We start from the raw sequence: 17,082 nt of genomic DNA, 5'->3' as shown, positions 1-17,082 counted from the left end.
CGCGTATAGATACAGGTTTGCTTTGTTTTTTTTACGAATTACAAACCAAAATTTAGGCTTAGACTTGGTTCGGTTTCAGTTCTGTTCTTGTTTTGCCTTGGGAGTTCTCATCGATTGCCCTCTAATTGTTCTTATAAATGTTGCTAAATGTTAGACCATTTCTATACAGAGACTCTTAAACTAAGGACTATAGACTATAAGCTATTGATTGGTGTTAGTTCTCTTTTATTGTTACTGTTGCTGTTTCCACTGCTGCTTGTTGGATAATTTGGTTTATTGTGGCGGCCAGATAGATGATGAATTGAACAAAAGGACTTTTTTAGCGGATAAGCAAATCAACGATTGAGAGACTGGTCATCTGTCTGGAGATGCACTGACTGTACCACACAAGATGCCATATCTCCTGCTCTCTCTCGTATAACAGAAATCCAGATAACTAAATGAACACTTTACAATAATGTTAACATAAAATTTTGGTAAATCTCTACTCGATTTCATTGCTTGCTTATCGTCGGCTTGGTTGCTTCCTTGCTTTAGTTGCTGCTTGATTTGATTTATTGATTGATTGATTGGCTGCTAGTTCTGTTGCTTGGTGTGGTTTTTGTTGGTTTCGTTTTTGTTTTGGTTGCCTTTGGCGCCTCTCTCAGTCTTCGTGGCAGTGTGCTGGTCCCCCAACATGGCCAACAAGCCCCCACACAACATGTTGGCGAATGGTGTATGTGTCTGTATAAGTGGTGTGTGGTGTGTGGTTTGGTGTGGTGTGTGGTGTGTTGCGGTGTGGTGCGGTGTGGTGCGGTGCCGTTTGGTGTCGTGTAGAATCTATCTGATGTTTGCAAACAAGTTAAGGACAGACTTGTTCTCCTTCTGGCTGCGCGCCTTGCTGAACACGTTCCAGAAGCGCAGCGTTTCATCGCCGGCGCCCGTGACAATGGCCTCGCCATCGGGACTGAGCGCCAGATAGAGCACACGGTACGAATGACCAGTCAATTTGGCCACCTGCGTCAGCGATGGGTACTTCCACACCAGTATCTGGTTCTGGGAGTAGCCGTGCGTGGAGACCAGCTCCGAGGAGTGCTTGGACCAGGCCAGATTGCACACCTGCGACCCAGTGTCCACGCACTGCATGGGCTGGCCGGTCAGCGTGTTCCAGAATCGAATGCAACGATCTGCCGTCCCGCCGCCGCTGGCCAGCAGTCCGTGATGGTGCGGCGACCAGGCAATGGCCTTCACAGCGGCCATGTGCTCCGTGTACGATTGCACGGGACTCACCGAGTGCTGGTTCCACACATACAGGCGATTGTCGTTGCCGCCGCTGGCCAGGTACTGGTTATCGGGCGACCACTTGAGGCCGCACACCTCTTGACGGTGGCCGGCCAGGCGGCGTTCGGACTGGAGTTGTGGTGTGCGCGTGTCGCGCTGGATGATCCAACGGTCGCGCGATCCACTCGACAGGATGTCACTGTTCCAGGCCAAAGCGCCCACGCGGGCCGAATGGCCATTGAGTTTGTTGATCTGCTTATTGGCGGCCACGTCCCAAACGGTCACATAGCCATGATGGGTGCCCACGGCGACTGTATTACCCCGCTCGTTCCACGACACCGAGGTCACGGTGTTTGAGTCCGGACTGAGATCACACAGGCGTGTCACCTAACGAAAGAAACACAAGAACATTAGTGGGGATTCCTCTTGGAGGTTGGTTTTAAGGACTCACCTGACTGGTGCAGGCACTCCATAGATAGACACAGCTGCCCAGGCCCACGGCAAGGACATTCTGCGAGGACCAATCGACCAGATTCAAATAGAAATCATCCTGCAGCTCCGGTGCGTCCAGCACCTTGAATGGAATGCGAGAGATCTTGCGTGTGGCCTTCCGGGGCGAACGCAGTAGCTTCTGGCTCTTGGCGCTCACCGGCGACAACGAGTATGGGCATTCGCCATTGTAATCCTGCAAAACAAGAGAAGGGAAAACCGAAAGAGTGTGAGCAAGATGGCTATTATGGTGTATCAGTTTCTAAGCGGTGGTCTTTCTTTCATCAGCGAGCTGTCGTTCCAGTTGCAGTCGCCCGATAAATTACCAAAGCAAATTTATACCAATTTCGTATCTATGGGCATTGGAAAAAAAAGGTAGTCGCTGGTTTTGTTTGCCTCGAGCGTACTTGGGGCGGCAATTAACGCCTCGGTGCTAAAAGCAATGACCGCGACTGTTCCCCTCTCCCCCCACAGCCAGCACTGCTTCGCAGAGCAGAGCTCCCACGAGCAACGGAAACTATTACTAACTGGCATTTCAATTTACATTTGGCACGCATTCCAATTCCGGGCCCCTTCCCTTCCTTCCACTTGGGTGCCACACTTCGGGGAGCACTCTTTACAATTTAATTTCATTTTGTGTGTTTGTATAGAAAATGCGAGCAGAATGTGTGTTAAGCGTATGCGTACCCGCCTACCCCTAGGCCCTTTTTCCCCACCTACCCATCCACCTTCCCAATCCAGTAGCAGCAGCAGCAGCAGAAGACGCGCGACCACTTACGCAATGTTCGCATTTAAAATGCGTAAAATGCGTAAACTACGGGGCGGCGGTGGGAAAGACAACACGCAATCTAAGGCAAAATTGTGCGTGCCTACGAGTGCAATGCAAAGCAAAAGAAGAAGATGAAAGAAGAGCTTGCTGTTGCTGCTTTTGATGTCTGGCTTAACTGTTAATCGAATGCAATCTCCATGCATGTACTCCTAAAGAAAGAGCGAGAGATGAGTAGTAACAGCCATGGGAGTGGGGGGAGGCGTAAATCAGTGGACACGAAACAGAGAGTACGAGAGTAAAGAGCGGCTCTGCGGCTCTTGAGTGGAAGTAGGCAGCTAAATGGAACCGTTAGTGCTACGATTAATGAGTGGAAGAGACAGCACTACGAGCTGCTGGAACGAGGCTTCTTGAGTGGAAGTGGGAGGAAAAGGAGTGTTGTGAGTGGCAGTAGAGTGGAACCGTTAGTGCTACGATCAATGAGTGGAAGAGACAGCACTACGAGCTGCTGGAGCGAGGCTTCTTGAGTGGAAGTGGGACAAAAAGGAGTGTTGTGAGTGGCAGTAGGGAACTAAATGGAACCGTTAATGGCTATTGGCATGCTTTTTGAGTGGAAGTGAGAGAGGTACAATTCAAGCTCAGTAGTTAGTGAGTTAATATTTAGTGCAACTGCATTGCGTGCGGTCCATGAGTGCTTTCGAGTGAAAGGTAGTTTATTGCAGAGAAGTTTTGGAGCGCGGAGATCATTATTTCAATTTTTTCCCCGCACATTTGCTTCGCTTGGTGTCAAAAAACAGATACAACCCACACGCCAGCAGAAAACTAGTTACATTTTGTTCACCTTTTCTATAGAACTCTCAATCGCTTACATCATCCACCTTTCCACTCCATTCCTGTCCACTCATCCATCATCGGTATCTGAATCATTTCGAATAGCATTTGTCATTGTGTGTTGTTTGGGTATTTGGTCAGGTTCCACGCGTTTCACGATTCCGTTCTCCGATAAAAAGAGAGCAAACATCCCGACAAACACAAGTATCCCATTCCCCACACCCCACCCCACCCCATTACATTCTCCATCCCAAAAAAGTCGGTTTTCGCCCCTCCAAAAGATAAGGCAACAAAAAAAAAGAAGGAAAACACGAGAGAGCTTTGACCTGTTGGGCTGAAGAGGTAACCCCTCCTCATACCATCTAGACAGACGTCATACCAAGACTCTTAATTCGTTTAACAAATTAAAATTTAATTCAATTAACATGCGATAGGGAGACGGCGGGGGAGAAGAGAGAGCCACAGATGAGACAAACAGACTCTTAATTACATTTTTGTTTTCAGATAGACTTTGTGCGTGTGTGTAGAGACCTTTAATGGTCTCACTTTACACTTAAAAAAACCACAAAAATACACGCAAAAAAAAACAAAATAAACATGAATGGAAAGGAATGCTTTTAGATACCCTTTCGAGTCATTAGATGGCTCTGCTGAATTATTAGAAAAATAAATCTTAACGAGAGACTTCCTCTGACAGTCGTAGATCATCAAGGAATATGATCATTATGGAATAGGAATAGGAATAGCATTACCAAAGATAGTTCCATGATATACTCAACAGATTTTCCCTTAACCTTAATCCCTTTTATGATCGAAAATATATAACCCACAATACCGTTGTGTTCCTGAAGGGTATATTTAATGGCTCTCTTTTCGGGCCTTTGTGCTTCCAAACCATTTTTCTGTGGAATGTTACACACAGAAAAGCAGTTAAAATAGCCCCATCGTCCCATAAAGCGTACAAGCAACTGCCATTAAATTTAAATGTTTTTCGATGCCACCGAAAAAAGCAAAGAGACGGGGGGACTGGACTGGAGTGGACTGTTGGTAAGCCTATTAGAAATTCAATTGTTAAAACGCGTGAAGCTCAAGTACAGGCGGAGGAGCGGTGGGGCAGTGGAGAACGGGGGGGCATACACGGGCGATGCTTATCTGTAGTAGTAGCGACCTCTCTGACAAATGGCAAAAGGAAATCCAAAAGCCTGTAACTGATTCAAATCTTTTGCAAAACGTAAACAACACACTTTTTGGATGCCCTTTCTACACACACACACACAAACACCATATGTATCTCATGAAAAGTGAAAGCTTTGCCTTTCCCACTCCTCCCGGAATCAAGCAACAAATCAATCTGTCCCAGAGAGAGAGAGAGAGAGCACTAATCGGCAACTGTCTATCGATAGTCAGTAAAAATCGATAAACAAGAGTATCTACAACTTCGGCCCTTAAAAATCGAATAGAAATTACCCTCTGGCCCTCACGCATTTTGCCTCTCCTTTTTGTAGGCCTTCTTTCGTGTTAGTAATGCTTTTTCTCTCTCTCTCTCAGATAGCTAACAGCGGTGGGTACTGTACTTTACAGTGCACTCAAGCACAGGCCTCATTCATTCATTCATTCGAACAAAAAATTCAAATTGTTTAGCTTGCCGGCCGGCATTTCTTTTTTTGTACCTCTACTCAAACGCTACTGCCTCTTTTTTTTTTTTGGTTATACCCCTCTTTTTTGAGTCACAGAATGTATTTCCTTTTTGTTGATGTTGGGGCCGCTTACTTATGGGAAATTTGCATAGCGAATCGTTCTTTTATGGATCAGGGTTATGCAGAATACAAAATCTCAAACTTTAAAGATTGGGTAAACGTATCTAGAAGATTCTTTAACCAAAAACACCACCCACACCGATTAGCCTACCGATCTGTCAAGGGTATCAAACGTGGCGTTGGAAGAAAATCTGACAGCCTTGCTCTCTCTCTCTGGGTCTGGGTCTGGGGTCTGTGGGCGGCGCTTGGGGCACAAGCTTATAAATTAAACAAATAAACAACCAACCAGCGAAGATCCGAGAACAGTATGAGAAAAGGGGGGCCTGGGGAGCTGGTAGAGAAGCCCAAGCCCCCCCAAACAATGTTAATAAAAGAGCGTGAATCCACAGTGAGGTGGAGGAGACAGAGAGAGGGAGAGCTATGTTAATGGTAATTTGAACCTGTCGCGATCTCGGACCAACTTAATCACTGGGGAAGGCACCGCCAGAGGTAGAGCCACCAACAGCAGCAGCAGGAGCAGGCACCACCACGAAAATAGTCATCGTTAATGCGATGTTAATGCAAATGTCTGCTGCATAAATTAATAATTATAATAAAAAAAAAAGATTCAACAAACAATAAAAACGACCAGATTTTTGTTGGTTGGTGGTTTTTTTTTTGTTTTTTGGGCCCATGGAGAGTGGTTTTTTCTATAATTCTCTTAATGGCTATTCGAAATGGTCGGACACGACACATAAAGAATGGGGGGAATGAACAGGTGCACGAAATAATCGGGCGAGGGGTGTGGTGGTTTGTGATGGTTTTTATTTTTAATTTCTTATTTTTCTTATTTTAGTACAAGCTAAAAATTCTTGTTGGATCGTGCAGAACCGTGAGTGAAGATTCGCAAGAAATAAGCGAAAGAATTATTAGAGATTCGGCCACCAAAGACATAAATCCACATTAAAGGTCACGCGGCATGTTGCAGCGCCCCTCGGTCGGGGCATTCACTCAATAGAACTTCAAAAAGTGCAAAAAACATTAAATATCACGCGTCTTGCAGCAGGGCTTCTCGGCTTGGCTTCTTTTATCAACGAGATCATACATTATCGGATTGATATCATAATTTAACATGATAGATCATAGGCCATCTATCATACTCAATTGGATGACTATAATGAATGTATTCGATCCTAGAACACGCCCTCAAAGTGCCCAGAGAATAGCAATATTCAGCATTCTTAATGAATCCCCAAGAGCCCAAAGCAATTGAGGGATTGCCAATCCGCCAGAGGTCCAATCAAAACAATAGCAAATGTCCAAAAAAGTGTTGAGACCATTTATTTTTCGTGGCCAACTACTGTTGTGGGGTACAACGCCTCGTGGGGCGATACGTGTGGCAGGGAAACCGTGGAGCTGGCTAGCAGTGTGCCCCAAAGCGACCAAACCGACCAAACCGACAGACAGACGAACAACCGCCCATTATTTATGACAATAACTTTGCGACCGCACATAATTGAATTACATATTATTTGTTATGACTCTTATGAGAGGAAGGAAGGCACCCGCGGCCCCCGCATGGGCTTGAGCACGGGCAGACTGGGGTGTGGCCCACGGAGATGGATATATAGATATAGCCGTGTTAATTGTGGGGGCGTGATGTAGATGAATGGCCAAAGATTTCAATGGCTGAATGGAGTGAGTGATTGTGGCCCAAAAGCCATAGGAATCATTCGACAGTTGCCAAACATTTGACCAAAAACCAAAGCAACGGAAACCTCTCTATTTGCTAGACCCCCGCTCTCCACTCTCCACTCTTCTCCTACTCGTTCTTATATTCAATTTGGCATCCATTGGGGTTAAACGAGTACACAGCCGCCGTCGCCACACAGATCTCCCCAGCTATTGACTCAAGTGTCGTTTTAGACCACTGAAGTAGTAGTTGAAGTAGATGCTGGCTGGCATGCCATCGGCATCGCCATGGTCCGGTTCGATTCGATTCGGTGTGCAGTCCACACTGCCACATGGGGTATACCCTTCCTTTTTGGCCGATGGGCACTGCTGCATGACGCTGCAGCCAACGAACTACTTCCCGATCTATTTTTGGACAGCTTTTGTTCCTCATCTGCATTCCAACGAATTCTAGTCACAGTTTTCTTTAAGAAATCGTGTGCATCGATTGGGGGAATAGTCTCCAAGTCCAAGTCTTTCTTTTGTGCTTTTTCCCTATCCCTATCGCTTATGGGAAATTTGTACAGCGCATCAATGTGTCTGATATTTGTCCTCTGAAGTCCTTCAAAGGGCAGTTTTCACTATCCTTAGACATCTATCTATGAGCATTATGCGAACTATATTCTGCTGATCTTAAGATCATGATCTACTCACCCCTCAGGGTCAGGGACAGAGACAGAGACATAGAGTGAGAGTATTTCCAAATGTGTTTTCTTATGTGCTCCAAGCTTTTGTCTTTCATTTAATTTCTCACTTGTTTGTTTCCCATTCAGCGGGGAATGCTCTTTTTGTTGTGGGCTTTTGGTGGCGGTTGCTTCTGCTGTCATCCGGCAACGTGTCAGCTGTCAAAAATTAGTCAAAGCAAAAGTCGCTAAGAGAGAGAGAGAGAGAGAGAAGGGCGCAGGGCAAGACCGAGAGGCAGCCTAAGCAAATGGTCAGCGCAATTGAAGAAACATAAATCTGTTAAGCGGGCAAATATGTCAGGATTTCAGTCAAAATAATTACGAATGATGATGACCCGAATCTACAAGACAAGTGGCAACAGATTTTTTTTCGTTTTTTCGTTTTTGACCCTTGAACACTTGATGGGAACCAACTGTGAACAATGGAAACGGCTGTGGCAATAGCACACATCACAAATAGATAGAAAGATAGATAGATAGATCTATCTGTCTGTGTGTCTGTCCGTAAAAATACGAAAGAGAGCAGCAGCATCACGCACATTGAAATCAAAGTGTGTTAACCTCGAGGTTTCAGTTTTGGTTGAACAACTTTTCCCCCGGACTCTGGTCTTGACTTAGGCCTAGGCCTAGGCCTAGGCCAAAAGCAAAATAATTTTCAGCCAAAAACCGGTTACCGGTCTCTGCAGTCCATCTATCCCCATGAGAATCCATGATCAATAGAAACGAAATGAGAGAAACGGAGAGACGAAGACCTGTTGTCCAAGGCTTTTCCAACTTTCCACAAGAAAAGCAATGGCAGAAATTAAGGCAAGAGAACTAGAGGATGATCCAAAGGAATGAGAGCTAAAACACGAGACAGGACTACCAAACGCAGTAGAGAGCGGGATCACTACGAAAGAGATCTGACCGAGGGGCACTGCCGCATGACATCTAAACTGAACCGAGAGAAAGCTCTCGTCAGAACTTTCAGACAGGATTCCACAGATAGAAAGAAAGACTTGGAGGCATTGCCTTCGGTTCATTCAACTTTTGCGTCTGGGAAAAATTAGAGCCGACCACCGGGCCACCGGTCAATCCAATTAGCACCGACTGCAAATTCAATTAAATGCATTCTGCGATCGCCACAGATACACAGAGTACACCGCCGCCAATCAAGAGACACGACAGAGCGCTCTCTGGCGAGCCGCTTCACAAAGAGTTCGGGGTTCAAGATCAGTTCACTGGGTTCACTGGGGGGGGCCATGGGAAATGGGGAGAGGGTGGTGGGGGGTGGGGGGATATGCGGAGACTCACCTGCTTTGTGGGGGATTGATATTTGAAGAGACTCCGCTTTGCTGCTGGCGTATAGGCATTCTCGTTGCGCTCCTCACCGGCGGTCTTCACATCATCGATGGCCGTGCCCAGGAGCTCGTTCTTCAAGAGACACGAATAGGCCAGACTATCGCGTGCCGTCTCCCCACAGTCCCGCTGCTTCTTGCTCGTCTGTGGTGAGTTATCATTCGACTTGTTGATCGACGCAAAGTTTGTCTGCCAATTGTTGTTGGCCCTGCAGCACACGAGAGGAAAGAACGAATTAAATTAAAATGTTAATTGGAAAATGAATTAATTGTATTCGTATGGTGATACGGACGCGGCTACGGCTAGACACTGGCAAAAGACACAGGGCAACACTAGACAGACATTTCCCTATTTTTAGTATAGCCATATCTTTCGTTCTTTAGTTCGAGTGTAGACGTTGAAGCGTTGTACCAATTTCCCATGAACGAATTGTCCCTTCGTCCATTGGGATGACGGCAAATGATACTCGCATAGATTCGTGGTAGATCACATGCCTTACGATCCTTACGATCAGAGGCCTGCCACGAGTTGGTAGTGATTTTAAAGACTATAACGACTGTGTTATCTATTCACTTACCTATCTATCCACTTATCTACATATATATCCACTTATCTATATATCTACTATATGTCTATCCATTAATCTATCTAACCCCTTATCTATCCATCCATTTATCTATCTATCCATTCATCTATCTATCCATTTCTCTATCTATCTACTTATCTACAAATATATCCACTTATCTATATATCTACTTATATGTCTATCCATTAATCCATCTATCCCCTTATCCATCCATCCATTTATCTACCTATCCCCTTATCTATTCATCCATTCATCTATCTATCCATTCAGCTATCTATCCATTCGGCTATCTATCCATTGATCTATCTATCCATCTATCATATCATATAGATCATATCATGCTAGGATTGAGAAACAGACTTAGCATCCAGGGTACAGCACCAGACAATGATCGAGGAAGAACAGACTAAGCCTCCAGAGGTATATCAGGCAACATCGATAAGGGGAGAATGTTGTGTACCCGCAAGTATTGAAAAATTAATCTTATAAGAAAGATTTCAACCGTTCTACCGCATATCATCTATCTATACTATCTAGACCATATATCTATCATATGTTCCAGCATCTAACCAATCCTAGCGCTTTCTAGGCTAGTCCTAAATGACTCTCCCAACGACATATTTGTGCGATTGTAATTCCCGCAAGTGTAAGTGCCGGTCGGTCGGTGGGTATATGGATATGGTATATGGCGAAGATATTGAGCTGTCTTTTCCCGCGTATGTTTATGGAAGCGTGGAAACCTTCGTTTCAATTTCGCTGCGAATTCATTTCGTTCCCCTCCCCAGACAGCAGTAAATAATTTAATGCAAACGCGTTCAAATTCCAACCCACTCTGGCGGCGTATTGTTATTATTTTTTTGCCCCATAAAAACATAAAAAACGTGTGCAACGTGCAAACAAAATTATTGACGGTCAAATTGTGCAAAATTCGCACAAAAAATACATATCGCAAAAATAGCAACAGCAACAAATAGCGTTAATAATTTGCCATGAAATTTTGGCCAAGTGTGAGAGAATTCTAACCGATTGTCCCCCAAGTTCCAGAGCCAGAGCCAGAGCCAGAGCCAGACCCAGCCCCAGCCCCACCCCACGGATTGCATTGCACTCTTCGTGTTGAAAAACTGTTTACGAATGCAATAAGCGTCGGTCCCTCCGTTTCTGATTATCTGACAAACGCATTTCAAGTGTTCACTTCCACCTCAAATAAATCAAATTTCATGAACGGATGAGCAGCAACAGCAGTGCCCCACAGTGGCGGACGGAGGTGAAGGAAGGTATGTGCGTCCCGGATGGCAGGGTCGAATGACAATTCAATTAAAACGGAAAAGGTTGTGCGGCGGCAACATTGTAGCGGGAGATCCGAAGGCGTCCCTCAAGGAAGGCTCAAACTTTTTGGAGACCGCTTCTCGATATATTTTCAGGCAGGGCAAAGAGAGCTTTTACACAGCGAGAGATTAGCTCTAGATCCTAGCTAGCTTAGAGAGAGACTAGCTGTAATACAGCGAGAGACTAGATCTCGATGCAACCTGGCAGGAAGAGAGCTTTTACATAGCGAGAGACTAGATCTCGATACTACCTGGCAGGAAGAGAGCTTTTACGCAGCGAGAGATTGGTTATCGTTGCTTCTGGCAAGAAGAGAGAGCTTATACATAGCGAGAGATTAGCTCTAGATCCTTTTAGCTTACAGAGAGACTAGCTGTAATACAGCGAGAGACTAGATCTCGATACTTCCTGGCAGGAAGAGAGCTTTTACACATCGAGAGATTGGTTATCGTTGCTTCTGGCAAGAAGAGAGAGCTTATACATAGCGAGAGATTAGCTCTAGATCCTATTAGCTTAGAGAGAGACTAGCTTAGAGTAATACAGCGAGAGACTAGATCTCGATACTACCTGGCAGGAAGAGGGCTTTTACATAGCGAGAGATTGGATATCGATTCATTTAGCAGAAATAGAGATCCATCTTCTACAGAACGAGAAATTATCTCATTTACAGAGGAGAATGCTGATCAAAGATGAAGAACAACACATTTCAAAAGAGCTAAACTCTTGAACCCCTTAATTGTGTAAACGTGCAGGAGGATGCCGAAGAACACAGTTTGACCTTCGAGACGGAGCAGATGAAACACTAATTACACTTTTCAAGAAAAACAAAACTTCGACATTCGTTGCCACAAATTAACAAATGAGTTACGACGAAAGCAGCGAACTCTCTTCTCTTCCAGCGAACCCTTTCCCTCTCTCTCTCCCTCTCCATCACTCGTCATATCTCGTTTTTCAACCAAAAAAAAAGTTTGCTTCAGCAAAAGCCAAAGTTCAAATTTCCTTGTTTTTCCCATGAAGCTGAATATTTTTGTTATTGTTAGAACAATGCTCTCTGCGTTCGTTCTCGCTTCGTTACGCTTTTACTCTGCTCTCTACGCGGAACTCATTAGCAACAGCAAGAGAGAGACAGAGAGAGCAGGCGAGAGAGCTGCTGTTGTTGTTTCCTTATGGGCGGCCAGAGAGTAACCGTTATAGCCCCAACGAGGCGCAGCGAGTCGGGAAATTCATGGGGCCAGCCTAGACCATAGTGAGGTGCCCCTCACCCACATTCTCTTCCTCCAGCAAAATTGAAATACTCTTTGATGTGGAGGCTGCCACAAGGAGAGGATAAAGATCCTGTTCTCATTATTTTTGTAGATTTCTCCTCAAAAGGAGACTGCCATTCATCAACCACTTTTTTTTGTGTGTCAAAGCTTAGTTCTTTCAGATTGGATCTGGTCAGGGTATCAAACGCTTCGGCGACTGGAAATTTCCTTTATTCTCTCACGTTTTTCTGCATAAAATTTCAAAGCGGAAAAGATGACGTAGCATAACGAATAACGGGCTCAAAGACTGCAAGAGTTCATTGAGCTCGACAGAGTTCTCTCTCGGTCTATCTATCTCTCTCTCGCAGATCACTCACTGCACTCACCTGCATGGTATGAAACGATCCAGCGATGTCGGTGTGGTCGACGATTCCAAATTATCAAATAGATTACGTGCCACCGGACTGCAGTGCTTCAGGATGCGCTTCTCATATTCCGGACTAAACATCTTTACGCCTCAGATCTGTAGGCCTCCTCGTGTCGTCTTATGGTTGCGGGGGGGGTTTTTGGGGTGGGCAAACAAAAAATACTTAACGCAAAAAATGTAGCCAGTAAAACTTCTCGAAATTTGTGGATCGGTAAAAAATAAATCGCTTGTTTGATGTGAGGATGATTTCCTTTGGTTTGAGATCCAAGAATTTATCGTACAAAATATATATTTATGTATATATCGATGGAAGCTGCGAAAGAGAGTGGAAAAAAGACGGAGGGGAAGATATAGATAATTAATTTGGATAGTTCTATTGTGGCATTCGAATTTGAATAAAATTGTAATTTATTTTTGTTGGTGTTTGGCTCGACGACAGTTTGGGCCTGTTGTTGGGCCATTAATCAACGTCTGGATTGTCTGGATTCCAGTCGCGATTCTTTTGCCCATGGATAATCCAGGCAAGCAAACCGATTGCCTTTCTATTTTCTTGTTTTTTCACTCACTCACTCACTCACTCACATCACATGGGGGCGTATCAATCACGGACACAGCCCGAACCCAGAACCCCAAAAGAATCTATGAACAGAACAGCACAGAGAACAGAGCAGAACAGAAAACAGTGGAGTTCTTTTGTTGGCTGTCATGTAGTTTTGGATGGATCTTCTCTGTAGTGCGTTATGCATACGAAAGAGAGGTTTTCGACCCTTTTCGGACCGCTAATTAGATCCGCCCCATCATATCACGAAGACAATCCCCCACCCCGTTTTGTGGCAATGGTCAATGGCACGCGGCCACTGTGGGCTGCATCTACGGTGTGTCGGGTGGATTGTGGATCGAGGATTGAGGATTGTGGACTGGCGTGTCTAGACCTAATTAATTTATGGGCGTTAAGTGTTGCTTGTTTGCGGCATAGGATCCACCGACGGGTGGGGTTTCTGTTCGGCTGAAACTTACTCAGGTTAGACACTTCCGCATTGGGTATGTTGTTCTCCTTCTTTCTCTCTTTTTTCTAAGTTGTAGTTTTCCTGCTTTCTTTGATTTTCCTCTGGTTTTTGTTCATAGAAAATATATGTACGTTGTATGTATATAATAAAAATACTATTTGAACGTATGACGTGACTGTTTCGGTTGAGCAACGATCTAAAACTGATTTGAAAATCTAGACACAGTCGACTTGAAAGCAGGGTCTAAGGCAGCTATGACTAAGCCGGGGCTTCACTTACAAATAATTCAGTTTTTTTTTTCGGTTTGAGTTTGGGTTTGAGTTTCCCGTCAAAAAGGGGCAGATAAGGTTATTGATTTTCAGGTACCGCCTATACCACCACCACAACAAGAACCACCCTCCGCAGTGACAGGTACCCAGTGCCAGACACACGGGGCACGGAACCCAAAAAGACGCCTCTGATAACGCCGGTGGTAAACATTTGTGCCTTAAGCCCCGAAGAGTAGGGAATATTTGTATTTTGAAGCATGCACGAACATGTCGCACACACGGCAGCCCACTGATAAGGAAGTGGGTGCCGCTTCGCTGGAAAGGCGAGCTTAAGCCGGAAAGGCAAGGGGAAGCGTGTGAAAGTTCAACATATACCGTTAGCCCACTCTTTCGATCGAAGCTGATGCGAGTGCCACACGTCATCGAAACATAATGCACCCACCCGCATCGATTGCCCTTGCCCCGTGGGTTAATCCGCCGCCACGTTGCCACTCCTCTCTCTGGCACGCACTCGGCCTGCACTCTCGTCTATCGCTCTCTTTGAGGCTCTGCTCATTTAGGGTTCAATGCACACACACACACACACACATGCACATAAATATCCGCTCTCTGGAACTAGACAAATGTTTTCTTTCTCTATCGATCAAGGACAATGAACCTGGGGTCTCTCTCGTAGCCATAATCAGACGATCCGAAAGCAACGGCACTCTGCTCATGCTTGTACTATTTTTAGTCGATGACTTGGAAAAGATTCATCAATAATCGAGTGCTGCTGTGGCGGCTGCTGCTGTTGTTTATGCCACATACAAACACACACACACACACACATGTATGTACATATGCAGAAGGTCAACACACAAGTCGCCAAGAGTGAGGGGGGAGAGAGAGAGATAATTCTCCAAAATGGAGCTCTGTGGGAGCCAGAAGCCGACTATAAATATCGTACAAAAGGCGGTGGGAATGCGGTATACCTCCATCCGTTATGCGGTTGGTTCTTGTTTATGTTCTTGCTCCACCTTATCAGCAGCAGAGGCATGGCCATGTGCAAAGTGTGATAAGAAAGAGGGCCACAGACAACAGCAGTGCAGTGCATGGCAGGGCCGTCAGCCCTAACCCAAAGGGAGAGAAAGAGCAGAAGGCACTAAAGCAGTACAACAGGAGCGTGTGGCACAGAGAGAGCAAGGATTGCTGGGCTGCCTTACCACCTAGTAGTATATGGCACTGCAGGAGCCAGAGAGTCCAGATCGTGAGAGAAAGAGGGTGTGTGGTGTGATGTATGTGTGTGTGTTGGTGAGAAACAAATAATCGATGGCTTTGCGCCCCCAAAAATGCATGACCAATAGCAAATTATGTCAAGGACATCACATACATACACACACACACAGAGGGAGGGAAGAACACACACTAACTGGTATACACACACAAGGCCCAAATGCAAATGCTTTGGCTAAATGTTTAATTTAATAATTTGCAGCAATTGCTAGGAATACTACTATTTTTTGTTGCTTTTCCTATTGTGCATGTACAAACGCACTCGCACTCACACTCACGCAAGAGAGCGTGGAGGCTACAGACAAACAGATAGATAGAGAGAGAGAGGGTGCGAGAGAGAGCGTGGTAACGGCGGCGGCGACAACTGCGACCCGCGACACATGCCTGCCCGCTCGCACACAATGTAGTGGTACAGCTAGGGTAATAGTGCAGGCCATAAAGAGAGGAAAACACAGTTACCCATGTGTCAGACCTAACTGTGAACTGTTTTCGAGTCTCTCTCACACACCAAATGCACTAATCTTCACTTATTTTGGGGCAACTGTTCTTTTGTTGTATCACACACCACAGAAACACACACTATTTTCCAAGAACTTTTCGCGGCAACACACACTAAAAACGGTTAAGTTTGATTTCCATAGGCGGCCCGAGCCAGCTTACTTACTGCTGCACTCAGAACCGAAGAAACGAAGATTTTTTTTGCGTTTGTATGGTTTGCCCGGCTATTCTATTCACAATCGCAACAAACCCCCTATTTTTATACAGCGACGATAAGGCACTTCACGACTTACAGATTAATTTGTTAATGCTAGGTGTCTCAGCATCGGCGGCTAGGTGGTGCGCGTCGTTTGCCGCTGGTTACAAAATTATTTCTTTTTTCACGCAAACAAAAACAAGTAGTAGAGGTGTCAAATCATCGATGGCACTATCGATAGAATCGATGTTTTGGTGCTAGTTGCTACTATCGATAGTTTTGCTACTATTCATGATACTATCGAGCTCTCCCTTCTCAACTTTGATTTTGAAAAGTGCGGTGGTGTCAACCGAAAATCTTGAAGATCCCATTATACATAGCCAGCTCATTACAAAAGGTTCTGCTTAAATGGGTGTTGTTGTAGCTGGCAATGAGATGGTTAAGAGTGGTTAAGACATGTGACATTCTTCAAAAACGATACGCACACCTATGGCCACTGCTTAAATTTAGCGGGGCACGACTGCTTGAGCCAAGAAAATTTAAAGTGAACGACATATGAGCCCGATACTATCGATAGTTTCGATGTTTTGAATCATTCTTTTCACAACTATCGAGTGGCGCCACTATCGTTGGTATGACAGCTCAAACTGACGAATTCAAGTTCTATTTGACATATTCTTCGATTTTGGTCTTCCGTGGAATATTACTAGCTATATAGAACATTTAGCAAAGCCCACATAATTTTATCCGATTAATGAATCGATTTGCTATTTGACTGGGTTATCAAATACTTGCTTTTATAGGGTTTTGTCTAAAAAAAGGTCAAGGAGATTGTTCTCCACTAAATTCTTCTCTTTACATGGTAACTACATTTCAATGTAACTACCAAAAGCGACACCTGGGGGGAAATTGTGTACGTTTCAAAAATGTATTCCCGTTTTTTTCCCATAAGCCCCATGGAAGCGCCAGTGTGAAAAACCTTATCCACTTTCTTACATACCTTTTTTTCCGAAATTTTAGAAATATTTTGATTTTGATGGCAAACGATAAGGAATACGATGCTGATGACGAATTATATTTCAGTGTGGCCTGGGACATGGATCTAAATGACATTTCGACACGATTCCAAAAATATTTTGTCTGACCTTTGTCGCTATATCACTTTTTCGGAAAGGATCCAATAAAAGCAAGTAGTTAAAATAAGCCAGTTAAGTAGCAAATTGATTCATCAATCGTATAAAACTATGTGGGCATGGCTAAACAAGCTATATAGCTGAGAATATTGAACGGAAGATCAAAAACGAGGAATATGTAAAATATAACTTGAATTCGTCGGTATATTTGCGGTATTTTTTAAAAAGAGACGAAATATGTCGGTATATTTCTTAGGGTCGGACCGTATATCTTATCGAAAAGGTCACACTGG

The 17,082-nt window shown here is 44.7% G+C and overlaps 1 protein-coding gene across 2 annotated transcripts; it reads right to left on the bottom strand.

The window, feature by feature from the left end:
• Positions 1–25: 25 nt before the first annotated feature.
• fzr (fizzy and cell division cycle 20 related) lies at positions 26–15,911 on the bottom strand. Of its 2 annotated transcripts, none has more exons than XM_015186645.2 (5): positions 15,754–15,911; positions 12,374–12,727; positions 8,790–9,042; positions 1,712–1,945; positions 26–1,647 (listed from the first exon to the last, which is right to left on the bottom strand). In XM_015186645.2, the coding sequence occupies exons 2-5, from the start codon at positions 12,493–12,495 to the stop codon at positions 820–822; spliced, it is 1,437 nt and encodes a 478-aa protein (XP_015042131.1). In that variant the 5' UTR covers positions 12,496–12,727; positions 15,754–15,911; the 3' UTR covers positions 26–819. The 2 variants fall into 2 exon arrangements, with proteins under 2 accessions (XP_015042131.1, XP_001355169.1); XM_001355133.4 differs by lacking the exon at positions 15,754–15,911 and adding an exon at positions 13,432–13,651.
• Positions 15,912–17,082: the final 1,171 nt, after the last annotated feature.

Source organism: Drosophila pseudoobscura, chromosome X, assembly GCF_009870125.1.
Source record: "Drosophila pseudoobscura strain MV-25-SWS-2005 chromosome X, UCI_Dpse_MV25, whole genome shotgun sequence".
Classification (NCBI taxonomy): Eukaryota; Metazoa; Arthropoda; class Insecta; order Diptera; family Drosophilidae; genus Drosophila; species Drosophila pseudoobscura.
Note: the sequence above shows the minus strand (reverse complement) of the source record. Positions and strands in the feature narration are given on the sequence as shown.